This window comes from Cetorhinus maximus, chromosome 28 (genome assembly GCF_964194155.1).
Source record: "Cetorhinus maximus chromosome 28, sCetMax3.hap1.1, whole genome shotgun sequence".
Classification (NCBI taxonomy): domain Eukaryota; kingdom Metazoa; phylum Chordata; class Chondrichthyes; order Lamniformes; family Cetorhinidae; genus Cetorhinus; species Cetorhinus maximus.
Genome location: NC_135906.1, coordinates 3,482,017 through 3,509,059, shown reverse-complemented (window position 1 = coordinate 3,509,059; position 27,043 = coordinate 3,482,017). Strand labels below are relative to the sequence as shown.

At 48.3% G+C, this 27,043-nt stretch overlaps 1 protein-coding gene, 1 non-coding gene and 1 pseudogene across 2 annotated transcripts; 1 reads left to right on the top strand and 2 right to left on the bottom strand.

Moving 5' to 3' along the window:
* Positions 1-12,667: 12,667 nt before the first annotated feature.
* On the top strand, positions 12,668-15,789 carry LOC144668739 (zona pellucida sperm-binding protein 3-like). The gene is made up of 5 exons (XM_078531069.1): positions 12,668-12,702; positions 12,791-12,894; positions 12,986-13,163; positions 13,250-13,376; positions 15,619-15,789. Exons 1-5 carry the CDS (start codon positions 12,668-12,670, stop codon positions 15,787-15,789), a joined length of 615 nt encoding a protein of 204 aa, XP_078387195.1.
* Positions 15,790-15,986: 197 nt separating this feature from the next.
* LOC144669192 (U2 spliceosomal RNA) lies at positions 15,987-16,176 on the bottom strand. The gene has a single exon (XR_013573628.1). It is a non-coding gene; the product is annotated as a U2 spliceosomal RNA (small nuclear RNA).
* Positions 16,177-20,267: 4,091 nt separating this feature from the next.
* LOC144669169 (U2 spliceosomal RNA) lies at positions 20,268-20,441 on the bottom strand (annotated as a pseudogene).
* Positions 20,442-27,043: the final 6,602 nt, after the last annotated feature.

The window sequence follows — 27,043 nt, the reverse complement described above, 5'->3', positions numbered from 1 at the left end:
ATGCTTGTAGAAGACCTTGGGATTTCCTTTTCTGTTCGCTGCCGGCCTCTTTTCATGCTCTCTCTTTGCTTTTCTTATTGGTTTTTAAATTTCCCCCCGGTCCTGCTATATTGAGGTTGATTTTACATTGTATTTTCGACCTGACATCTGTTGTGTGCGCACTTTCTCCTTTTCATCTTCTATCTCTCTCATCATCCATGGTTCTCTGGATTTATTTGTCCTACCTTTCCCCTTCAGGGAATATCCCTTGACATTTGCTGCAATACTTTTTCTTTAAAGGTGGCCCATTGTCGACCACCGTCTTTTCTGCCAACATTTGATTCCCACTCACTCATCTCAGATGCCTTCTCATCCCACCGAACTTGGCTTTCCCACAATTAATTATCCCCGCTCTGGATTGTTCCCTGTCCTTTTCCATGATTAACCTAAACCTTATGATACAATGGTCACTGTCCCCTAGAGGCTCTCCCACTGATATTTGATCCACTTGGGCCAACTCATTCCCCAGAACCAGGTCCAAAAGTACATGTCCTCTAGTTGGACTGGAAACATACAGATGCAGAAAATTATCTTGAACACATTCCAGGAACTCTTGCCTACTTTTCCCTTTGTACTATTCCTATCCCAGTCCATATTCGGATAATTGAAGTCTCCCATTCTGATTACTCTATAACTCTTGCACCTCTCCATAATTTCTTTGCAAATTTGTTTCCCCATATCCCTTCCACTAGTTTGTGGTCTGTGTCGTATATAATCAATGTTGCTGCACCTGTTTCATTCCTTACCTCCAGCCAGAGAGATTCTGTCCTTGACCCCTCTGGAACATCTTCTCTCTCCAATCCTGTAATGCCATCTTTCACCAGAATTGCCACTTCCCACTGCCACCCTAACCCCCACCACCACATTTTCTTCCTTTCCTGTCTCTCCTAAACACCTTGTACCAGGAATATTTAACCCAGTCCTGCCTTTCTTTGAGCCAGGTCTCTGTTATAACAATAGTATCATAATTCCATTTGTTAACCTGTGCCTGCAGTTCACCAATCTTATTAACCACACTCCGTGCTTTCACACACATGCACATTAGCCCTGATTTAGGCTTTTTATCCTCTCCCCCTCATTCTGGCCCCATCTAATGACTTGCTGTTGCCTACTCTAGTTCTAACAAACTCTCCAAGGTTCTATTAACCTTGATACAACTGGCTGATATATCCTTGGTATCAGTTGATGCTTCCCTACTCCCCACTGCCAGTTTTTCTCCTCTCCACTCTGAATTTCCCCTCAGGGTCCCATCCCCATACCAATCTAGTTTAAACCCTCCCCAATAGCACTAGCAAAGCTCCCCGTGAGGACATTCGTCTCAGTCCTATTCAGGTGTAGATCGTCCAGCTTGTACAGGTCCCACCTCCCCCAGAACCTGACCCAATGCCTCAGAAATCTAAAGCCCTCCCTTCTCCTCCATTTCTCCAGCCACGTGTTGAACTGCTCGATCTTCCTATTCTTGTGCTCGTTGGCACGTGGCACTGGGAATAATCCTGTCATTACTGTTCTTGAGGTCCTGCTTTTTAATTATTTTCTTAACTCCCTAAAATCTGGTTTCAGGACCTCATCCCTTTTCCTACCTATATCATTGGTACCAATGGGGACCACAACCTCTGGCTGTTCACCCTCCCCCAAAAGCATGTTCTGCAGCTGCCCTGTGACATCCTTGACCCTGGCACCAGGGAGGCAACGTACCATCCTGGAGTCATGTCTATGGCCACAGAAATGCCTGTTTGCTCCTCTATGGAATCCCCTACTACTTTAGCACTCCCACCCTTCCTCCTCCCCTCCTGTGCAGCTGAGCCACCTGTGGTGCCATGAACTTGGCTCTTGATATCGTCCTCCGAGGAACCATCTCGCTCACCAGTATCCAAAATGGAAAAGCAGTTAGAGAGTGAGGTAGCCTCAGCAGATTCCTGCACTACCTGCCTGCTTCTCCTAGATACTCTGGCGGTCACCCATTCCCTCTCTGTGTTCTTCGAACCTGCTGTGTGACTACCTCTCTAAAAGTGCTATCCACGTAATCCTCGGCCTTGTGGATGTACTGCAGTGACTCCAGCAGCCACTCAAGCTCCGCAAATCAGAGCTCAACTTTCTGCCACTAGTGACGCTTCCTGCAGATATGATCATTGAGTCCAGTCTGTGCCTGCACGACTTCCCACATCCCACAGGATGTACATTCCACATGGCCGAGCTGCGCTGACATACCTTAAACTTTGTATGAAGCATTTACTACGGTATATAGTACAGTACTGTGTTTATTAAAGGCTAGCATCACCCACAATTACAACTAAAAGTTACACATTCCTTAATTACACGGGAATGTGTTTTAAGTATTTATTTTAATTATTTTATTTTAGCTATTTTACTTTACTTATTTTGCTGTATATATATTTTTTATTTTAAAGTTTTACTTCTTGTTATTTACAAGACCTACTTTAACTCCTGCATTCTAAGCTGGCTTTTAACACACTAACCCTTACACCAAGCTCTTACCAGCCAATCAGCTTACTGGTTTCATGCGATGTCACAGTTGCTTTTACCACTCAGCTTCTACAGAAGCTGAAATTCTCCTGGTTCCAGACTTGCCTCTGCTCCGCTCTCAGGCAGGAAAGGCTGTGCTCTGAGCCCAAGTATCTATTTATGCTGATCCTGGTTCCTGACCTGCCTCTGCTCCACTCCCATAGCCACACCTTTTAGTTGGAGGAAGTGAGACAAGTTAAAGGAAAAGTTATTCAGTGGGAGAACAAGTTCAGCCAGACAGAGGAGAGTGGTGGTGGATGAGCATTGTTTGGGCCTCGTTTCAATATATGACTGAATTCAATAACAAATGTTAAAACCTTAATAAGTTCTCAATCAAGCTAGTAACTTTGTTCTCAACCTGATGTATTTTACCCCACTTTATTTTCCTTCTTCACAGTTAACTTAATGGCGATTAGAATACTGTCTCAGCAAAAGTGCGGTCTCTCCAAATGTGTTACTTGCTACCTGGTGGCCATGGCAGTGGCAGATCTACTGGTCATTACCCTGGACCTGATATTAAGACACATACCAATTGTTTATGGGGAGCAGTTCCGGTTCCTGTTTTCCATTCCCGTGTGTAACATACACGCTGTTTTCCTTCATGCAGCCACTGACTGTTCTGTCTGGTTCACTGTCACTTTCACCATTGACCGATTTGTGGCCATTTGTGGCCAGAAGCTGAAAAGTAAATATTGCACTGAGAAAACAGCGACTGTGGTTCTGGGAACAGTGACTGTGCTGAGCTGTTTAAAGAACATTTTCTGGTATTTTATGTTCATAGGTGAATATTTGCTGTTGAACGTCCCCTGGTTTTGTGATGTAACAGGGGGTATTCAGTATTCTCAAGTCTGGGGATCAATCGAGTTCCTCCATAATATTCTAAACCCAGCGGTCCCATTTGTTGTGATTTTGCTGCTCAACGTTTTCACTGTCAGACACATTTTAGTGAGCAGCAGAGCCCGCAGGAGACTCCGGGCTGACAGCAGTGGGGAGAGTCCCAGAGACCCAGAGATGGAGAGTCGAAGGAAATCCATCATATTACTGTTTGTTATCTCGGCAAATTTCATCCTGTTATGGACGACGTTAATGGTTTATTCCGTGTGGTACCGGATGTGGGATTTGGGATATGGTTCTGTTTGGATTGATGAAGTTGTGCTGGAACTGGGCTTCATGCTGCAGCTCCTGAGTTGCTGCACAAACACTTGTATTTATGCCGTGACCCAGACTAAGTTTAGAGAACATCTGAAGGATATGCTGAAATATCCCTTCACCCAAATTGTTCGACTCATTCATTGATCAGAAAAACGGAATCACTGAGAGCTTCAAGCACCTTCTCATTTTATTTCACATTTCCAGCAGGGGCCATGTCCTGTTCCCCATGGTGATAGGGAATGGGGGTGGGTCCTGTTTCCCACAGTGACAGTGAAGTGAGGGTACAGCCTGCGGCCAATAGTGATGGGAGACTGAGGGTGGGGCCTGTTCCCATGGTGAAAAAGCATTAGGGGAGAGGCCTGTTGCCAAGGTGACAGGGGACTGGGAATTGGGGGATTTCCACATGGTGACAGGACGTAGGGGAGGGTATTGGGTGATCTCTGGCACGGGATCAGCTCACTCAACGCAGGCCCGGGATGGAGCCAGGGCCCATCCTGCTCCGTGTGGCTCGCTATCACACCAGGAGACTTCAGCTAACACAGTATAATCTGGAGCCTGGGCCTGTCCTGCTCTGGGGGCTCAGTAACAAACCCCATGAGATGAACTTTTAATAAACACTCCGGTGTATTTAACTCCTTGTCCAACACTGTGAGGCAGCTTTCAGTTTTTAGGTTGATTTCACAGGCGATCTCCAGCTCTGAATTCCTCAGCAGAGAGCTTCTGATCTCCGGATAGTCGGAGTCCAGATGGATGTACCCCGGAAGATGCGCCATGGGACATTATCGGAAGTCCCAACGCACTGACTCTGCGGGAACTGCCAGGGAAGTTTGAACATCTGATGGGCAATTCACCTGCTCACTGGGACCCTCCGCAAAAGTCTCCAACTTCAAACAGTTCCCACGTACTTAACTGAATAGATACCCAGGAAATGTTAGACCAATGAAAACCTAGTCTAACTCCTGGGTAACTGCACAGCTGACCGACCAATCACTCACAAAGTCCCCCCCCACCTGACTGCCTCGTGACCCCCAACTACCCCCTGACCGCTGACTCCCCATTGACCTCCCAACACCCCCAACTCGACCTGACTAGCTGCTCCACCCGACTCCGCCGATGTACCCTATTCCCCCGACTCAACCTGACTAGCCTTTGCCCCAGCTACCCGCTTACCCACCTGCCAAACTACCCACCTCACCCACCTGCCAACCTACCCAGCTTCCACCTTACCGACCTGACACCCTATCCCCTTACCCATTTACCTCACACATCCTACCCCCTTGCCCACCCACCCCTATTACTCACTTACCTTCTCTCCGTTGCTTCCAAAGAAGCTTTGGGACGTTTAAACTCTTTACTTACTGGTCAAAGTCCTGGAGCTCCCTTCCTAACAGCGCTGTGCGTGTACCTACACCACATGAACTGCAGTGGTTCAAGAAGGCAGCTCACCACCTCTCTCTCGAGGGCCACTAGGGATGGGCAATAAATGCTGCCCCAGCCAGTGAAGCCCACATCCCGTGAATGAATTAAAAAAAATCCGGGAGCTGGTGTTGTAAAAAGGGGGCGTGGCCTGTCCTCCCCCAACGATCCGACGCTAGGAAGAAGCAGTTCCATTTCAGGCTCGCTCCGCATTTCTGGAGAAGCCGGGATGGGAAGACCTGGTCAGGAACGCCGCACTCCGGTGTGCTGGAGGAAAGTAGGAGCGGAGTGGTAATCCGACAGTGATTGACATTCCTCGGAAGATTCCGGCCTCATCTTTCAATTCGATAATTTACAGTCTTCCAGACTCAACACTGAGTTCAACCATTACAGACTGGAATCTCTGTCTCCATTTCTTTTCATGTTTCACTCTTACTCTTGTTCTCACATTCGGAATGCAGCACAACTGCTCGAGGCACATCTTTTGTTTCTTTACTTGTCCCATTTCCACTCCCTTTGACTCCGCACGACTAGCTCTTCTGTCATTTAATCTCTCCCTGTCTTACACCCAATCACAGAGCTTCCCTATTGTCCTTTTTCTCACCCTCCTGTTGCTTAAAGTCGATGACATTTCAAACTTGTCCAGTTCTGATGCCTGAAATGTTAACTCGATTTCTCTCTGTACAGATGCTGTCAGACCTGATGAGTATATCCAAGGATTTCTGAATGATTTCTGTTACTCCAGCCCGGGATCACGGATGCAATGGATGTTATTGAAAACAAGTTCCCTGGGCCATTTTGTTAGAGCTTGGTTGCTTCTAAAATTGTATTTTTACTCTTCTGACATTGTCTCAAATTAACCATTAAACTTCTGACATGGATCCATGCATCCATTTAGCATGGGTGGATGATTGGACAATGGAGAAGTAGCAGAGAGTAGGGATAAACGGGACATTTTCGCTTTCTCAGCTGCTAACTAGGGGATTTCTGCAAGGATCAGAGCTGGGGCCTCAACTATTTACAATCCCTGTTAATGATTTAGACAAAGAGATCAAGCTGAGAGAAGTAGGGAAAGCGGAGGGGTGAAATCAGAAAGGAAATTAGGACAGTAAAGAGAGGGCATGAAAGAATATTGGCAAGCAAAATCAACACAAAGATGATTGATCAATTTAGAGTAAGAGGATCACGAAGGAAAGAGTGGAGCTCATAAAACACCAAAAAGCTAACCTGTGTATGGAGGCGGAGGATGTGGGTGTGGGTCTGAATGAATACTTTGCGTCTGTCTTAACAAAAGAGAGGGAGAATGCTGACATTGTAGTTCAGGAGGAGGAGTGTGAAGTATTGGATGTGATAAACGTAGGGAGAGAGGAAGTATCAAGGGGATTAGCATCGCCAGAAGTGGATAAATCACCAGGGCTGGATGAAATGTACCCCAGGCTGTGTCCGCTCCAGTCAACAAAGATCTGACTACACTAATCCCATTTTCCAATGCTTGGCACATAGCCCTGGAGGCTATGTCAACGCAAGTGAATATCTAAATACTTCTTAAATGTTACGAGAGTTTCTGACTCAACCACCCTTTCAGGCAGTGAGTTCTAGACTCCCACCACTGTCTGGGTGAAAAAAATGTTCCTCAACACCCCTCTTAGCCTTCTACCTCTTACCTTAAATCTACGCCCCCTGGTTATTGACCCCACTACTAATGGAAAAAATGCCTTCCTATCCACCCTATCTATGCTCCTCATAATCTCATACACCTCTATCAGGTCTCCTCTCAACCTTCATTGCTCCAAGGAAAACAACCCCAGCCTATCCAATCTTTCCTCATGGCTCAGACACAACAGCACAGGCAGCATCCTGGTAAATCTCCTCTGCGCCCTCTCCAGCGCAATCACACCCTTCCTATAATGTGGTGACCAGAACTGCACACAGTACTCCAGTTGTGGCCTAACCAGCGTTTTATACAGTTCCAGCATAACCTCCCTGCTCTTGTATTCTATGCTTCGGCTGTGGCTCAGTTCATAGCACCCTTGCCTTTGAATCAGAGGGTTGTGGGTTCATGTCCCACTCCCGGAAAACCAAGAACTGTGATTATACTCGAAAGAGTTGCAATCTGTGACTGTTGATAACTCGAAAGAGTTTGAAACTCATTGACCACCCCTTGTATTCTATGCTTCGGCTAATAAAGGCAAGTATCCCTCATGCCTTCTTAACCACCTGATCTACCTGCCCTGCTACCTTCAGGGATCTATGGATATGCTGACCAAGGTCCCTCTGATATTCAGTGCTTTTCAGGGTCCTACCATTCATAGTGTATTCCCTTGCCTTGTTAGCCATCCCCAAGTGCATTACCTCACATTTTTCTAGGTTGAATTCCATTCGCCACTGCTCTGCCCACCTGACCAGTCCATTGATATCCTCCTGCAGTTTACGGCTATCCTCCTCGCTATTTACCACTCTACCAATTTTCCTCTTATCTGCAAACTTCTTAATCATACCCCCTACATTTAAATCTAAATCATTTATGTACACCACAAACAGCAAGGGCCCCAGCACCGAGCTCTGCGGAACCCCACTAGAAATAGACTTCCAGTCACAGAAACATCCCTCTACCATCACACTCTGCTTCCTGCCTCTCAGCCAATTTTGGATCCAACGTGCCACTTTGCCATGGACCCCATGGGCTCTTACTTTCATGGCCAGTCTGCCATGAGGGACTTTATCAAAAGCCTTGCTAAAGTAAAATGCATTACCGTCATCAACACTCCTGGTTACCTCCTCAAAAAATTGGGACAAATTTTTCAAACACGACCTTCCCTTAACAAATCCACGCTGACTGTCCCCGATTAATCCTTGTCTCTCCAAGGCCAGATATATTCTGCCCCTCAGAATTCTTTCTAGTAACTTCCCCGCCACTGAGGTTAGACTGACTGGCCTGTAATTTCCTGATCTATCCCTTCCTCCCTTTCTTAATAATGGAACAATTTTAGCATTCCTCCAGTCCTCTGGCATCACACCTGTGGCCAGAGAGGATTTGAAAATTATTGCCAGGGCCCCTGAAATCTCTTCCCTTGGCTCCCTCAACAGCCTGGGATATATCTCATCCAGGCCTGTGGATTTATCCATTTCTAAGGCCGCTAGACCTGCAAGTGCCCCCTCGCTCTCTATGTTAATTTCCTCTAATATTTCACAGTCCTCCACCCTGATATCTGTATCTGCGTCGTCCTTTTCCATTGTGAAGACCGACGTAAAGGATTCATTGATAACTGCACCCATGTCTTCCGGGTCCACACACAGATTACTTCTATTATCCTGAATTGGCCCTACTCTTTCCCTAGTTATTCTCTTACTCTATATATATTTAAATAACCCCTTTGAGTTTTCCTTTATTCTATCCACCAATGCTTTCTCATGCACTCTCGTAGCTTTCCTAATTTCCTTTCTAAGTTCCCTCTATACTTTTTACATTCCAGGAAGGACTCAGCTGTATTGAGCCCTTGGTATCTGCCATAAGCTTCTCTTGTTTTCTTCATCCTAACCTTTATGCCCCTTGACATCCAGGTTTCTCCAGGATTGGTTCCCCCCACCCATTGCCTTTATGGGAACATAATTGCCCTGTGCTTTTGCTATTAGCTCCTTGAAGACCCCCCACTGTTCTGACACAGTTTTAACTGCAAGTAGCTGCTCCCAGTCCACTTGTGCCAAATCGCATCTCATCTTAGTAAAATTAGCCTTTCCCCAGTTTAGAACTTTCATTCCTGGCCCAACCTTATTCTTTTCCATAACTATCCGAAATCTAACTGAGTTATGGTCACTATCTCCAAAATGTTCCCCTACTGATATGCCTTCCACCTGCCCGGGCTCATTTCAGAATATTAGGTCCAGAACTGCCCCCTCCCTTGCTGGGCTTTCTACGCACTGTCTGCGAAAGTTCTCCTGGATGCAACTTCAGAATTTTACTCCCTCCCTACCTTGCACACTGAAACTATCCCAGTTAATATTTGGGTAGTTAAAATCCCCTACCATTACTGCCCTATTATTCTTACACTTCTCTGAAATTTGTCTACATATTTGATCCTCTATCTCTCCCTGACTGTTTGGGGGCCTATAGTACACAGGTCATATCTGACTAATTAGATTGAAGTTTTTGAGGAAGTAACAAGTAGGATTGATGAGGGTGGTGTAGTTGATATGATACACATTGATTATAACAAGGCTTTCGACAAGGTTCCACATGGCAGACTGATTAAAAAAATAAAAGCCCATAGGATCCAGGGGAACGTAGCGAGCTGGATACAAAATTGGCTCAGTGGCAGGAAACAAAGGATGGATGTTTTTGTGACTGGAAGGCTGTTTCCAGTGGGGTTCTGCCGGGCTCAGTACTGGGCCCCCTGCTTTTTGTGGTCTATATTAATGATTTGGGCATAAAAGTAGAATGATCAAGAAGTTTGCAGACAGCAGAGAAATTGGTTGATAGTGAGGAGAGTTGCTGTGGACTGCAGGAAGATATCAATACACTGGTCAAGTGGGCAGAAAAGTGGCAAATGGAATTCAACCCAGAGAAGTGTGAGGTGATGCATTTGGGGAGGTCAAACAAGGCAAAGGATTACACAATAAATGGGAGGAAACTGAGAGGTGTAGAGGAAGTGAGGGGTCTTAGAGTGAGTGTCCACAGATCCCAGAAGGTAGCAGGACAGGTTGAGAATTTGGTTAAGAAGGCTGATGGAATCCTTTCATTTCTTAGCCGAGGTGTAGAATATAAGAACAGGGAGGTTATGCTGGAACTATAGAAAACATTAGTTAGGCCACGACTTGAGTACTGTGTGCTGTTCTGGTCACCTCGTTACAGAAAGGATGTAATTGCATTCGAGAGGGAACAGAGGAGATTTAACAGGGTGTTGCCTGGACTGGAAAATTGCAAATATGAGGAAAGATCGGAGAGGCTGGGGTTGTTCTCCTTGGAACAGAGGAGGCTGAGGGGAGATTTGATTGAGATGTACAAATTTGTGAAGGGCCTGGATAGACTGGATGGGAAGGGCCTATTTACTTTAGCAGAGAGCACATTGACGAGGGGATATAGATTTTAAGTGATTGACTGAAAGATTAGAGGGGAGATGTGGAAAACCTTTTCTCACCCAGAGGATTGTGTGGGTCTGGAACTCACTGCCTGAAAGGGGAGTAGAGGCCGGAACCCTCAACTCATTGAAAAGGTGTCTGGATATGCACCTCAACTGCCGGAACCTGCAGGGCTATGGACCAAGTGCTGAAAAGTGGGATTAGGCTGGGGGGGGTTCGTTCTTCAGCCGGGGCAGACACGATGGGCCGAGTGGCCTCTTTCTGTGCTGTAAACATTCTACAATTCTACGTTACATTCAGACGGTTGCTATGTAGCCATTCACACCTCATCTGGACACATCTTTTGTTTCTTTACTTTAACCATTACCACTGCCTCTGGCTTTTGTACCATGAAACCTTTTATCCTTTAATCTCTCCTGCCCTCCACCCTATCACGCACCTTCCCTTTTGTTCATCGACATCATTCCCCCCCCAGACCAACTCCTATTGGTCCAAATAAAATCGGCCTTCCTGGTAATAAACCCATGAGTTCTGTCATTGGTGGAGATTGGGGCTGGTTAATTGGTTCGATGTTGCAGCTTCTGGTCTCATTGGTGTCAGGTGAGTGCGGCTTGTGTGTATAAAAGGTGCTGCTCGGTGGCTGAAGGGATGGTGAGTTGTTTGGTATCATGGGGGATTTTGTAGTGAGGGCTTTGTTCCCAGGGCTGGTGTTAGCTGGAGCTGTTTGTGGCTCTGATACTTGGCAACTGTTTCTAGGCCAGAGGTTTCCATGGAGCAAAGTCAAAGCCACCCCTGTGCCTCAGACAGTCTCTCCTCCTGGGCCTCCCTTTGGTTCCCATTTCCGTGTGTCTGAGGGTGGAAGTGTGTCTCCACTGCAGACTGTGATGGTGCAGTGTGGAGAGGACAAGCTGCTGCTCAGGGTCCAGCTGGATTTATTTGGAACCTGGCACCTGATCAAAGCTGCTGACCTGACCCTGGGGACAGCAGGTTGTCGGACAACCAGGATCTACTCTCAGAACCACACTGTCCTCTTTGACTATGGACTCCATGAGTGTGGCAGCAGGTTGCAGGTAATGGGAATCCTCAGCTCTTGCTCTAAGCTTGGGCTGTAGGTTGTTTCCCACTCTTCATTCCAACAATGGGTGAGATGTCAATGATATTGAGGAGATAGCTGTCTCCTGCTTTATAAAACTACAAATTAGCTTTCTATCTTGTATTGTACTTTACTTTAACTGGTCCCTGAGTCTCTCCAACCTATGACATCAGCCCCATTGGTCTTGAACCTTCTCTTTGGATCCTCCAAGCTTTGCCTTTTGTTGTTTTGAGGATTTTCAGCTCTATTCCTCTCATTCAGATCAATCGACCTGGAGGTTTCAGTCCAGTTTAATCGAACCAGGTTTAGAATAAGATGTGATGAAAATTTGCTTTTTCAGTAAAATGTGGATAGCTTGAATTTCCAGGCAATGGTGGGATGTGACTCCAGCTTTCAGAACTAAGCTGAAGTGTTAATTTTTTCAAAGGTTACTGATAAATTAGTACTAAACTTTTATATTATGAAAAGTGAAGTTGCAACAAGATATGGGAACAATGGAATTTACCTGTAGAGGGGATGAGGCTGAGTCAGTGGTGAAGACATCCTAAGATCTTTCGCAAATGTGAGAAGCCTCCAGCCTCTGCATCAAGTTCCTGTCTAAAGGAACCAAGGATGTGTTAACTCGTATTGAATTCTCCTGTCCAGGTGGTGTTGCTTTGCCTGGGTCTGTACAAATCTGTTTTTTAACTGTTGCCTTAATGAAGGTGTCACTGGGAGCCAGTTTAATCAGAATTTTGGGAGTTCTTATAGTAATTTGTAGACCTAATGGATGTGCTTAATCTTTTCTTTAAATGTTTACATTTTTATCTAAACCTCCTGAATTTGTGGCAGTCTTTGCTGTTCCTGAATTCCGGGCACTGAAATCAAAATAATATACTAATTGCAAAACAGTTGAGTGCCTGATCAAGTTTCCCTCGTAGATTTGATCCACCTGACTAGCATCATCTGCCACATCATAACATTGCCTTCATTCCCCAAAATAAATCCATCTGTCTCCAATGTACTCGGTGACTGAGCATTCACAGCTCTCTGGGCTAGAATCCCAAAGATTCACCACCTGCTGAATGAAGTAATTCCCTGTCACATTAATCTTAAGTGACCCCCTGACCTGAGATGCCTACACCTAATAATCAACTCTCCTCCGGCTGGGGGGAAGCAGCCTCTTCACACTGACCCTGTCAATCCTCCTCAGAATTGTTTTCAGGGGATGGGATGACTTCATTGTTAACCCCTGTGGAGAACATTCTCATTTCAGATCAGTTCTTCATTCCTTAATCTGATTCTTTCAGATGATTGGAGATTTCCTCATCTACACCACCCACCTGAACCACACCCCAGAGTATCATGGATCTGTCATTGTGAGAACGAATGGAGCTGTTGTTCCCATTGAGTCGTTATTTTAGGTGAGAATCTTTACCCTCTTTGTCAATAAGATCTACAGCTGCTGGTGGTCTCTGAAGATGTCCTAAAATGACTCCCCTGCCTTTCCAGGAAGGGCAATGTGAGCAGTGACCCCATCAAGCCCACCTGGATCCCATTCAGCTCCACCAAGTCTGGAGAAGGGAATCTGTCATTCTCTCTGCGCCTAATGAAGGGTATGTGATGGGTGGATGGGGAGTGATTTCCTGTAGTCACTCACTGGGAGTTACAGCCACTGTCTCTAACCCTTGTCCTCTTGTACTTCAGGTGACTGGCTTACAGAGCGCACTTCGACTGTCTACTACCTGGGTGAGCTCATTCACATTGAGGCCTCTGTTTCAATGACCAACCACATGCCCCTGAAGCTCTACATTGACCGCTGTGTAGCTACATTGAGCCCAGACAAGGACTCCACCCCGAGATATAGCTTCATTGACCACAATGGGTAAGGAGCTCTCTGCTTTCTCCAGCTGGTCCCATCTCAATGGCTTCACTTGATTCACTTCCTGTCCCTTTTTAATCTTTCTTCAGTTGCCTCCTGGACAGCAAAGCTGAGGACTCCTTTTCAACCTTTGTGTTGCCAAGAGACGAGCAGGAGCTGGACAAGCTCCGGTTTGACCTGGATGCGTTCCGTTTCCTTGGAGATGACCGTTCCTTGGTAAGAGGAAGCTGATCATTGGGATCTCCATGTTGGGAGGGAGTCACTGAATCATGACTTGTGTTGAATGTGTCCCTCAGATTTTCATCACCTGTCACCTGAAAGTTGCTCCATTGGATCAGAGGGATTCCAGGAACAAAGCTTGTACTTTCCAGAAGGTGCAAAATGTGTAAGTTCCCCCTCTCTCTCCCTCAGAGATGTTGTGTGGGGATGTGATGCACAACCTGGTTGATGGGCTATTTCTCTTATTTATCTGCACCCCATTGGAGGAATCGAGCATTGACATTTGTGCCTGTTGCCATGTGGGTAACTGTGGTGCCACAAGGGAGTTGTGGTTTGGTTCCAGAGGAAGGAGAGATCTTGAACCTGAAGCTGGTGGGACATTGATCCTCTAGATGTTGGACGTCCCCCTTTCCCCTCTCTAACTGGAATGTTTGATGTTGCAGAGAGTGAAGCTGGATTGAAGTGGGAGGGTGAGGCCTCACTTGGACCCCTGCAGGAGCTGAGGTGCGGTATCGCACACTCCTGCTGAAACAACAGGTCAGCTTTGACCTTGACAACGTAGTCCAAGGTCGCAACACATTGCGTAATAGATTTAATGCTGCGCACATTTATGGATACAATCTTTACACTCATTTTAAAGCATTTAGTCTCTTACCAAACCTGTTGCCTGAGAGTCCGAGACCTTTGGTCTGCTCCTGCATACCCATAGTGTTCACAAATTGCCTCACTTTGGATAGGCTGAGGAAACTGTCCTGAAGTTCCCCATTGGAGATGTTCTGCTCAGGTGGCATCTGGGGGTTCGTGTAGAGAACGGGATTTGAAATGTCCTTTGTTGGAGAAGCTTCTCCAATCCTCTCCCCCTCTGGGGCGTCGCTGCTCCCGGCTTCCCGGAGCTGGGGTGCGCTGGCCTCTTCGGGTTGTAGGCAAAGTTGAGGTGCGCTGGTCTCCTCATTGTCTCAGGTGTTCTGGCGCTCGGGTTTCTCGTCCTCCAACTCCCTAGAGCTTTTCCGATTCTTCTGTAGGTGCCGCACTTGCCTTTCTTCGTCGGAAGAGCAGCTGCCCTTGTCATCCGCGTCGGATGGGAGACGCCTCTTGCCACTTGTCTGGGAAGTGGCTTGGTCCCTTCTTAGCCTCTTCTTCCTTTTGTCTCTCTTCACCAGCTGCCACTCCCCCTGCTGATTTTCCGCTGCTTCCTCCTCCTCCATTGATTCGCTCTCCTGAGGAGTGGGAGGTTCAGGGGGTAGTGCTGTTGATCGGCTGTCTGCTGCCTCAATCTTTTCCTCCACCTTGTCTCTCTCTGCGTCCTCCTTTGTCCCGTTGTTCTCACTGGGGGCCATGGTGGTTGGAGCGTTGCAAGTGTCCTTGGTAGTAGTGACTCGAAGCATTTCTTCTGCTTCCCCCTCATTGGCGTTGGCTGCCCGTGCATAAGTGAGACAGCGTTTGGGGCAGGTCCTGTAGAGGTGACCTGCCTCGCCACACAGGTTGCAGTACTTAGTCTGTTTGCAGTCCTTTGTCTGGTGCCCTTCCTGTTTGCAGTTCTTGCAGAGGGCGGCGCTGCAGTTGGCCGCCACATGACCAGACTTGCCGCATGAGTGACAAAGTTTGGGTTGCCCAGTGTAGACAAGGTAGCCCCGGCTTCCCCCGATAGCAAAGCTGGAAGGAGGATGGAAGATGGTTCCCTTACCATCGGTCTTGAGCGTGACCTTAAACTGGCGTTTGCATGTCCAAATCCCGAAGGCGTCTCCATCCTTGGTGCAGCTCCCAACCTTGTCGACGTACCTGGTGAGGAAGGTGAGCACGTCGGCGACAGGGACGTAGGGGTTGTAGAGATGCACCGTCACCACACGGTCCCGTTGCAACGGCAGAGCAAAGAGCGGCTCCACCGTCAGGATCTTCATCTCCAGCTGGTCTCTCTTCTCCTCAAACACCTTCAGGAACTTGACGCAGGCAGCAACATTCCTGAAGGTCACGTAGAAATATCCAGCGCTGGGGAAGTCTCGCAGGGAGTAGATCTCCTCCGCTTCAAATCCACACGCCTTCAACAGGATCCGCTTGATGAGGAAGGCCCGATCCATGGGTGCTCCTCCTTCAATGTCTTTCATTGCCACCCGAACGGTGTTACGTACCCCCTGGTTTGGGGCTCCTTTGGTTTTAGCCATCACTTCACTACAACTGATCTTAGCCAAAAGTCCGAGAAGCGATAACCCAGAAACCCATGCGCCCGTCCTGTCTTCCCCAGCCTCCGGCTTCACCGTCCGTTTTGCTGCGTGTGGCCGAACACGGGCTGAAGACCCGACAGCCAGCATTGAGCATCAGGCGTTTCTTGCTTGATGCTGCCTCCCTGAAGCAGCGCCTGCAACAGCCTCAAAACCCAACAGGGGGCATCGTCCAGTCCCGGGCTCCACCCTGACAAGCAGAACAAGTGCACACCAGCAGCATCCCTGCAGTTGCACCAAAATCCAACAGGGGGCATCACTCAGTCTGGCACCAATGAGCCTGTCCTGCCACTCTGCACAAGTTCAGTTCAACCAGATCAATGATGGAAAGCAGGACAATGCTCTGAATGACTTTTTCTTCTTTTCAGTTTCCCTTTCACCCTGTAGAGGGCAAAACTGCACCATTCCTGAAGACGCTGCAATACCGGGTCGATGTGTGGAATGGACGGAGAAAGATCCTGTTCCATCTCCCTGCTCCAAAAATCAATTTAATATTTGGTCCCCGGATAAGGGACGTATCAGATATTAAACTGATAAGAACAGATTTTTTTTTAATGAAAAATATACTTTATTCATAAAATATCTGGAAGAACATTACAAACATTTCAAAATCACCATCACAAAACTACAATCAGATTCAACTTTTACACATGGATCACAAAGTGCATCAATACAATCAATGAATATTACAATCATTTCAATATGGTCAATGCAGACAATCAGACAAAGGTATTGGAGTTATCAACATACATCATGTTGCTCTCTGAGGTGCTTCAATACAATTAGTATTCACTGCAGACATTCATTTTCAGCTGTACAGCCCGAGGGGCTCTCAACATTTCCCAGCCCCTCGGTGCCCTATGGCAGAAAGGTCTTAGACAGCGACCCTTCCCCATTGCGCCTTTGCGGTGGCTGCCCCAAGCTTTAGTGCGTCCCTCAGCACGTAGTCCTGGACCTTGGAATGTGCCAGTCTGCAACACTCGGTCGGGGACAACTATTTGCGCTGGAAGACCAACAAGTTTCGGGCAGACCAAAGAGCGTCTTCCACCGAGTTGATGATCCTCCAGCTGCAGTTGATGTTTGTCTCGGTGTGTGTCCCTGGGAACAGCCCGTAGAGCACAGAGTTCTGTGTCACAGAACTGCTCAGGATGAACCTCAACAGCAACCACTGCATCTCTCTCCAGACCATCTTTGCAAAGGCACAATCCACAAGGAGGTGAACAACGGTCTCTTCCCCACCACAGCCACCTCGAGGGCAACGTGCAGAGGGGGTGAGACTCCTGCCGTGTTGTGGATTCCCTCCCCAAATCCCTTTTTGAGAGCACATCCAACATGTTTGTCCAGACTCTCCCATGTACTGTCATCAAAGCCCTTTGTAATGGAGGACAGGAAGGACTGGGACTCTGTGCTGTCTGTGGGCTTCACGTCATACAATCCGACATAAAAGGATTTGCTGATCCTCAAAATGTCGGACTGCGATGACTTTACTGAACCATCTTCTTCCTTCAGGCTGCTGATCACAGAGCTCTCTCTGTGTACCTTTTGGAAGAAGTGTGAGCACATCTCATCCTGCTCCACAGAGCGGACTCTGGAACGGAAGATGATCTTCGAGGCCTCCGAGGCAAAGAGCGAGGCTTGCTGGCTGTTCACCTCTTGGAATTCCTCCTTGACATCGACCTCCAACGACTGCAGCCGGAGCAGATTCTGCATGTTTTTCTGGAGTCGGGACATTTCCCTCTGTTCCTTTCTAGCTTTCTGGGTGCCTTTGAGGATGAAAAACCTCTTGATGTTTCCCTTGATCACTTCCCATCAGGGTGTCAGGGACTCAAAGAGGGGTTTCACAGTTCTCCAACCTTTGTAATCCCTCTTGAGTTCCTCAATGTTCTCTGGGGTTAGCAGTTGTACGTTTAGCTTCCATGTCCCCCGGACAACCCTCTGGTCTTCCTGTAAGTGACAGTCAGCCAGTAGGAGGCAGTGGTCAGTGAAGAACACCGGCTTGACGTCAGTGGATCTGACTGCGAACGCTTGTGATACAAATAGCAAGTCTATCCAGGAACGGTTTTGGACACATCTGGCTGCGACCAGGTGTATCTACGCTGCGCTCCGTATACAGGGTTGCTGAAGGCGTCGTGCAGCTTGGCATCCTTAACTGTTTCGATCAGGGATCTGGACGTAGCGTCCAATCTGCTGTCGGCCCTGCCGGATCGTCCAGCCGCATCGATGATGCAGTTGAAGTCACCGCCCAGAATGACCGGCCTGGAGGTCGCCAGCAGCAGTGGGAGCTGCTGAAAAACCTCCAGCCGCTCGGCCCCTTGTGACGGGCCATACACGTTAATTAACCGGAGTGGAGCATTCTTGTACATTATGTCTGCTATGAGGAGGCGCCCGCCCACCACCTCCTTAACCTCGGAGACGGTGAAATGCCTCCCCACAGCAGAATACCCAGGCCGGAGGAACGAGAGTCGTTTCCGCCCGATCTGATCGATGGCCCATGGGACCAGCATCGTGACCATTGCCTGTAGGAGTTGAGGTGCGGTATCGCACACTCCCGCAGAAACAACAGGTCAGCTTTGACCTTGGCTAGGTAGTCCAAGGTCGCAACACATCGCGTAGTAGATTTAATGCTACGCACATTTATGGATACAATCTTTACACCCATTTTAAAGCATTTAGTCTCTTACCAAACCTGTTGCCTCTGAGAGTCCCAGACCTTTGGTCTGCTCCTGCTTACCCATAGTGTTCACAAATTGCCTCGCTTTGGATGGGCTGAGGAAACTGTCCTGAACCTCCCCATTGGAGATGATCTGCTCAGGTGGCATCTGGGGTTTCGTGCAGAGAACGGGATTTGAAATGTCCTCTGTTGGAGAAGCTTCCCCAATCCTCTCCCCCTCTGGGGCGTTGCTGCTCCCGGCTTCCCGGAGCTGGGGTGCGCTGAGCACTTCACTGCTCCCAGATTGCTGGGGCTGGGGTGCGCTGGCCTCTTCGGGTTGTAGGCAAAGTTGGGGTGCGATGGTCTCCTCAATGTCTCCAATGTTCTGGAGCTCGGGTGTCTCACTCTACAACTCCCTAGAGCTTTGCTGCTTCTTCTGTAGGTGCCGCCCTGGCACATCTTTGTCCGAAGAGCAGCTGCCCTTGTCATCCGCGTCGGATGGGAGACGCCTCTTGCCACTTGTCTGAGAAGTGGCTTGGTCCCTTCTTAGCCCCTTCTTCCTTTTGGCTCTCTTCACCAGCTGCCACTCTCCCTGCTGATTTTCTGCTGCTTCCTCCTCCATTGATTCGCTCTCCTGAGGAGTGGGAGGTTCAGGGGTCAGTGCTGTTGATTGGCTGTCTGCTGCCTCAATCTTTTCCTCCACCTTGTCTCTCTCTGCATCCTCCTTTGTCCCGTTGTTCTCACTGGGGGCCATGGTGGTTGGAGTGTTGCAAGTATCCTTGGTAGTAGTGACATGAAGCATTTCTTCTGCTTCCCCCTCGTTGGCTTTGGCTGCCTGTGCATAAGTGAGGCAGCGTTTGGGGCAGGTCCTGTAGAGGTGACCTGCCTCACCACACAGGTTGCAGTACTTAGTCTGTTTGCAGTCCTTTGTCTGGTGCCCTTCCTGTTTGCAGTTCTTGCAGAGGGCGGCGCTGCAGTTGGCCGCCATATGCCCCGACTTGCCGCATGAGTGACAAAGTTTGGGCTGCCCATCGGAGACAAGGTAGCCACGGCTTCTCCCGATAGTGAAGCTGGAAGGAGATGGAGATGGCTCCCTTACCGTCGGTCTTGAGCGTGACCTTAACCTGGCGTTTGCATGTCCAAATCCCGAAGGCGTCTCTAACCTCGGTGCAGCTCCCAACCTTGTCGACGTACCTGGCGAGGAAGGTGAACACGTCGGCGACAGGGACGTGGGGGATGTAGAGATGCACCGTCACCACACGGTCCCGTTGCAACGGCAGAGCAAAGAGCGGCTCCACCGTCAGGATCTTCATCTCCGGCTGGTCTCTCTTCTTCTCGAACACCTTCAGGAACTTGACGAAGGCAGCAACATTCCTGAAGGTCACGTCGAAATATCCAGCGCTGGGGAAGTCTTGCAGGGAGTAGATCTCCTCCGCTTCAAATCCACACGCCTTCAACAGGATCCGCTTGATGAGGAAGGCCTGATCCATGGGTGCTCCCCCTTCACTGTCCTTCACCGTGACCCGAACGGTGTTACGTACCCCCTGGTTTGGGGCTCCTTTGGTTTGAGCCATCGCTTCACTACAACTGATCTTAGCCAAAAGGCTGAGAAGCAATAACCCAGAAACCCATGCGCCCGTCCCGTCTTCCTCGGCCTCCGGCTTCACCGTCCGTTTTGCTGCGTGTGGCCGAACACGGGCTGAATACCCAACAGCCAGCATTGAGCATCAGGCGTTTCTTGCTTGATGCTGCCTCCCTGAAGCAGCGCCTGCAACAGCCTCAAAATCCAACAGGGGGCATCGTCCAGTCCCGGGCTCCGCCCTGACAAGCAGAACAAGTGCACACCAGCTGCAGCCCTGCAGTTGCACCAAAATCCAACAGGGGGCATCACTCAGTCTGGCACCAATGAGCCTGTCCTGCCACTCAGCACAAGTTCAGTTCAACCAGATCAATGATGGAAAGCAGGACAATGCTCTGAATGACTTTTTCTTCTTTTCAGTTTCCCTTTCACCCTGTAGAGGGCAAAACTGCACCATTCCTGAAGACGCTGCAATACCAGGTCGATGTGTGGAGTGGACGGAGAAAGATCCTGTTCCATCTCCCTGCTCCAAAAATCAATTTAATATATGGTCCCCAGATAAGGGACGTATCAGATATTAAACTGATAAGAACAGATTTTGTTTTAATGAAAAATATACTTTATTCATAAAATATCTGGAAGAACATTACAAACATTTCAAAATCACCATCACAAAACTACAATCAGATTCAACTTTTACACATGGATCACAAGGTGCATCAATACAATCAATGAATATTACAATCATTTCAATATGGTCATTACAGATAATCAGACAAAGGTATTGGAGTTATCAACATACATCATGTTGCTCTCTGAGGTGCTTCAATACAATTAGTATTCACTGCAGACATTCATTTTCAGCTGTGCAGCCCGAGGGGCTCTCAACATTTCCCAGCCCCTAGGTGCCCTATGGCAGAAAGGTCTTAGACAGCGACCCTTCCACATTGCGCCTTTGTGGTGGCTGCCCCAAGCTTTAGTGCGTCCCTCAGCACGTAGTCCTGGACTTTGGAATGTGCCAGTTTGCAACACTCGGTCGGGGACAACTCTTTGCGCTGGAAGACCAACAAGTTTCTGGCAGACCAAAGAGTGTCTTTCATCGAGTTGATGATCTTCCAGCGGTAGTTGATGTTTGTCTCAGTGTGTGTCCCTGGGAACAGCCCGTAGAGCACAGAGTCCTGTGTCACAGAACTGCTCAGGATGAACCTCGACAGAAACCACTGCATCTCTCTGCAGACCTTCTTTGCAAAGGCACAATCCACAAGGAGGTGAACAACGGTCTCTTCCCCACCACAGCCACCTCGAGAGCAACGTGCAGAGGGGGTGAGAGTCCTGGCGTGTAGGAAGGATGACGGGGGAGGGCCTTTCTCACCACCAGCCAAGCCACGCCTTGGTGCTTGTTGGAAAGTACTGGCGATGAGGCATTCTGCCAAATGACTTTGACAGTCTGCTCGGGGAACCATCCCACAGGATCCACCCTCTCCTTTTCCCTCAGGGCCTCTAAGACGTTACGTGCTGACCACTGCCTGATGGACTTGTGGTCAAAGGTGTTTCTCTGCATAAATTTTTCCACCAGGGACAGGTGGTACGGCACGGTCCAACTACTTGGAGCGTTCCGCGGCAGCGTGGCCAGACCCATCCTTCGCAACACCGGGGACAGGTAGAACCTCAGCACGTAGTGAGACTTGGTGTTTGCGTACTGAGGATCTACGCACAGCTTGATGCAGCCTCACACAGTTTGAGGGCTTGTTGGGCACATTTTCTCCCCCTTTATCTAGAGGCTTGTACATCGCGTCCCTGCGGACACGATCCATTTTCCACCTCCAGATAAAGCGGAAGATGGCTCGGGTGAGCGCCACCACGCAGGAGTGTGGAATGGGCCAGACCTGCGCCACGTACAGCAACAGCGAGAGTGCCTCACACCTGATGACCAGGTTCTTACCCGCAATGGAGAGGGAGCGTCACTCCCACATGCCCAGTTTTCTTTGCACCATAGACCCTTGCTCCTTCCAGTTTCTAATGCATGCCCCGGTCCCTCCAAACCATATCCCCAGCACCTTCAGGCCGTCAGCCCTGACGGTGAAGGTGACAAAGGATCGGTCAGCCCAGTTCCCAAAGAACATGGCCTCGCTCTTCCCACGATTTACTTTGGCTCCCGAGGCCAGTTCGAACTGGTCGCAGATGTGGATCAGTCTGCACACCGACAGCGGATCCGAGCAGAAGATGGCGACATCGTCCATGTACAGGGAGGCTTTGATCTGAGTGCCTCCACTGCCTGGGATTGTCACTCCTCTTTTGCCCGGATCCTTCCTGATGGACTCAGCAAAGGGTTCTATGCAACACACAAACAGGACAGAGGGAAGCCCTGCCTGGCTCCAGATTTAATTGGAAAGCTATCTGATTCCCACCCATTGATTGAGACTGCGCTGTTAGTGTAGAGCAGTTGGATCTAATTGCGAATTCCCTCCCCAAACCCCATTTTGGAGAGCACATCCACCATGTAGGTGTGCGATATTCTGTCAAAGGCCTTCTCCTGATCCAGGATGATGAGGCAGGTGTCCACACCCCTGTCCTGCACATAGGCAGGATTACATTTACATTTTTGGAAGCTCAAACCAAGGTAGGACATACACAGTAAATGGTAGGGCACTGAGGAGTGCAGAGGAACAAAGGGATCTGGGAGTTCAGATACATAATTCCCTGAAAGTGGCGTCACAGGGAGACAAGGTTGTAAAGAAAGCTTTTGGCATACTGGCCTTCATAAATCAAAGTATTGAGTATAGGAGTTGGGATGGTGAGGTTGTATAAGACATTGGTGAGGCCAACTTTGGAGTATTGTGTGCAGTTCTGGTCGCCTAACTACAGGACGGATATCAGTAAGATTGAGAGAGTGCAGAGAAGATTTACTAGGATGTTGCTGGGTCTTAAGGAGTTGAGTTACAGGGAAAGATTAAACAGGTTAGGACTTTATTCCTTGGAGCGTAGAAGAATGAGGGGAGATTTGATAGAAGTTTACAAAATTGTGAGGGGTATAGTCAGAGTAAATGCGAGTAGGCTCTTTCCACTTAGATTAGGAGAGATAAACATGAGAGGACATGGCTTTAGGGTGAAAGGGGAAAGGTTTAGGGGGAACATTAGGGGGAACTTCTTCATTCAGAGAGTGGTGAGAGTGTGGAACGAGCTACCATCTGATGTGATAAATTCGGGCTCACACTTAAGTTTGAAGAATAAATTAGATAGATACATGGATGGGAGAGGTCTGGAGGGTTATGGACTAGGTGCAGGTCAATGGGACTAGTGGAATAATATTTTGGCACAGACTAGAAGGGCCGAATGGTCTGTTTTCTGTGCTGTAGTGTTCTATGGTTCTATAGGCAATCGTATTCCTGAGCAGCGCGAGGCTGTCAGAGATCTTCCTGCCTGGCACAGAGCAGGTCTGGTCAGGGTGGATCACCAATTCCAGAGCGGATTTGACCTGATTGGCGATGACTTTGGACAGAATCTTATAGTCCACATTCAACAGTGAAAAGGGTCGCCAATTTCCCCCTTGTGTTTGTAGATGAGGGTGATGATGCCTTTCCTCATGGATTCTGACATGCTGCCGGCCAGGAGCATACTCTCGTACACTTCTAGCAGGTCTGGGCCGATCAAGTCCCACAGAGCCCAATACAACTCCGCCGGCAAGCCGTCACTTCCGGGAGTTTTACTCTTCTCAAAGGACTCAAGGGCCTTAGTCAGTTCGTCAGGAGTTAGCGGTTTGTCCAGGCGTTGGTGGATCTGACCACAAATGCTCAGGACACAAACAGGAAGTCTATCCTGGAACGGATGGACCCGTCTGGCCGCATGTGAATTTTGCTTTTTACTTTGATCTAGCTAGAACCTTTGACACTACAGGTCTGACAACAGACGTCCGTGTGACCTGGTGGAGTCCTTCCGCCTCCATGTCTACAATGGAGCTTTGTCGCCAACTGTGTCTTCCATTTAGGTGCATGTGTCTCAGGTCAGGCTTAGGTTTTAGTTTTTCATGCTTTGAGAATCTAGGTTTCTTCTCCAGCTTCTCTGGGATTCTGGGCTCCATCCTTCACTGGCACCATGTTGTAAGGTTGCTTGGTGTCTCACTTGTTTGGTTGAACATAAACCATTTATTTGGTAACCCATAACTATATACATATCCAAGGTACCGTCATGCGTGGACTGTCTCCCTGCTGCCTCCTTTCAGACTCTACAACATAGTCTACTGTCATGTGACTCGCTACATCATATCATGGGTGGTACTGTTCCCCAATCCTACATTAACCCTTGCTCTGCCAACAACTTTGTGCTACATTCCTCTCAAATGTCCTGTCACACTGGGAGAGCCAGACACCCCACAGGTCACAATGGGCACTGGAGCACACAAACATCTGCCTTCATGGAGTCCCACAAAGCAACTGTGCAGAGCCTGTGGTTCACTGACTATCAGCTGATATTTTTCAAACAACATGGATGGCCAAAGGGATCAAGCACTTGAAGGACATGCCACAACACAGGTCTACTTGCCTACTAAACAAAGCAGCATTTGACAGAGCCAAGTGATCCCACAACTAATGAATCAGATTTAAGATCGGCAGCAGTGCCACATCCAAATGTGAATGGAGGTGGACAATTAAACTAACTGAACAGGTGGCTCCACCAATATCCCCGTCCTAAATTAAAGAGGGAGCCAAGTACAATCAGCACAAAAGACTTCAGCCAGAACTGCTGAGTGGATGATCCATCTCTGCCTCCTCCAGGAGGTCCCCAGCATCACATATGCCAGTCATCAGCCAATTTGATTCACTCCACATGATATCAAGAAACGGCTGAAGGCCGGATACTGCAATGGCTAGGGGACCTGACAACATCTAGCAATAGCACTGAAGACTTGTGCTCCTGAACTAACCACGCCCCCTAAGCAAGCTGTTTCAGTTCAGCATCACAACACTGGCATCGACCCAGCAATGTAGAAAACTGTCTAGATATGTCCTGTCCACAAAAAGCAGGACAAATCTAACCTGGCCGATGACCACCCCACAGATGACTCTCCATCAGCAGTGATGCAACGTGTCGACACATTCCAATCGGGTGGCACTTACTCAGCAATAATTAAGCATCACTCAGCTCCTGACCTCATTACATCCTTGGTTCAAACATGGACAAAAGAGCTGAACTCCCGAGGCGAGGGGAGAGTTACTGCTCTTCGCATCAAGGCCGCATTTGACCGTGTGTGGCATCAAGGAGCCCTAGCAAAACTGGAGTCAATGGGAATTGGCAGAAAACTCTCCACTGGTTGGAGTCATACCCAGCACAAAGCAAAATGATTGTGGTTATTGGAGGTCAATCATCTCAGTTCTAGAACATCACTGCAGGAGTTCCTCAGGGTAGTGTCCTAGGCCCAACCATCTTCAGCTACTTCATTAATGACCTTCCTTCTGTCAAAGTCAGAAGTGGGGATGTTTGCTGATGATTGTGCAATGTTCAGCATCATTCACGACTCCTCAGATACTGAAGCAATCCTTGTGCATTTACAGTTAAGAGCTGGACAACTTACTTCCATTTATCAGTCCAAACCTGTAACATTTGCACCCCACAAATAAATATCTTTTGATTCCTCGTCACTCCCTTTGAAACCTTACTCTGACGTGGGAGTTAGAGGTTACAATACCTTAGTCATTCCAACTAGGTGTGCTGCCCAGGGTCAGAGAAGGTTAATACCTCCCATTCAGTAATCATGCGGCATTGAGTTTATAGCAGTGGTGGGCAACCTGCAGGCCCATCAGGGTTCTGAGTTCACTTTGTTGACTGTTGCCCTCACACTGGGTTTCCAGATTCTGCTGGTTTCTGTCCGGGTAGTTCTTTTCTTACTGCTATTACTGAAGTGATACTCACGCAAAGCTGGGGCACGTGAAGTGAGGTGTGTGCTGATTGCACACAACATTGACTGAGAGCTGTGCGCTCCCTCTGCATCCAAAGCACCCTGACGGTTCAATCGGCACACCCCACAAATTCCAGGCACGCAAGTGCAGTGAGCAAAATGACCCTATCCCGCGAGACCATCTTGGTTACAAGACCGGTGGACGTGGGAGGTTGCGCATTGTTACTTTTGCCGGTAATTTAAATTGGCCCCTAATTATATAATGGATCGGTGTCAAAGTGGTGTTGATAAAGGAGGAGAATCAAGTGCAAAATCAAAAAGTACAGAGGGAAAAGTAGCCTAAAAGAGGAAAATCGTCGATGAGGGCAGAATGGGAAGAGAGAGTTGGGAGCCGGATTGTGTTGTGGAACAGAAAGGGAGGCTATTTTGCTTAATTTGCAACGAGGTGATAAATCAGTTTAAAAAAACACGTTAAGAGACATTATGAAATACGCCATTCCTCTCACATGGCCAAATTCACAGTGGGTTCTGCCCAACGTGCTCAACAGCTTCCAAATTTGAAGGAAGTTGTGGAAACATTTCCCATCACTGATTAGGAAATATTCAGTGTGTATTAAGTATATTTAATCTTATTCACGGGGCCAGGGTTAGTCCGCGTGCCTGATTTCAATCTTGTGACCCACTGAGATGGAGGGGAACCACTCACCCGGCCCACTCACTAGCCTAGGTCGCCCATCACTAGTTTATAGGTTACCGTAGCTGTGGCAGTCTTGAACCTTCTGCAACAGTGAGTCGTGCCTTCCTGCATTCCTCCAGGAACAACAGGTGCAGTGTTGGCCAAGAGTATCCACCTAAGTCTGAGATAGTCAACCACAAAGCTCAACTATTTGGTTGCAGGTAAATGTTGTGTACTCAGGGTGGAGGTACATACAGCTAGCTGTATGACTGCCAAGGGATGAGTGTCCTCAACCTGTTCCACCGGTCAAGAGCAAAGACATGACAAGCTAACATCTCTCAAGAGCCCAGTCGTCTGCAAAAGGTGGTATCCAGGCTGGAAGCTGGTCTCCCTTCTGAATACATGCAACACAGACCTGGTTTGTTAAAACCAATTTCCATAATATGATCAATGGAAGCTAATCCTCAATGGGTGAGTAAAGACTTGCACTGCTTCGCCAGATCCCTGCTTGCTGTGAATTGTAATCAGGCAAATTGTAGGGCAACGGTTTGTTCTTTTTTTGTACTGTTGTATGGTTTACGGAATAGACAACCCATCAGATAATGTGATTATGGGTAAATGTGTCCAGACAAAAGTTGAACTAACCTGAA

What these genes read in the sequence shown, in the direction of transcription:
- LOC144668739 (XM_078531069.1), top strand. Translation starts at nt 12,668, where the DNA reads ATGGAGCTGTTGTTCCCATTGAGTCGTTATTTTAG. An exon ending in CCATTGAGTCGTTATTTTAG is followed by an intron (nt 12,703 to 12,790) that starts GTGAGAATCTTT and finishes CTGCCTTTCCAG; the next exon opens with GAAGGGCAATGTGAGCAGTG. An exon ending in AGCTTCATTGACCACAATGG is followed by an intron (nt 13,164 to 13,249) that starts GTAAGGAGCTCT and finishes ATCTTTCTTCAG; the next exon opens with TTGCCTCCTGGACAGCAAAG.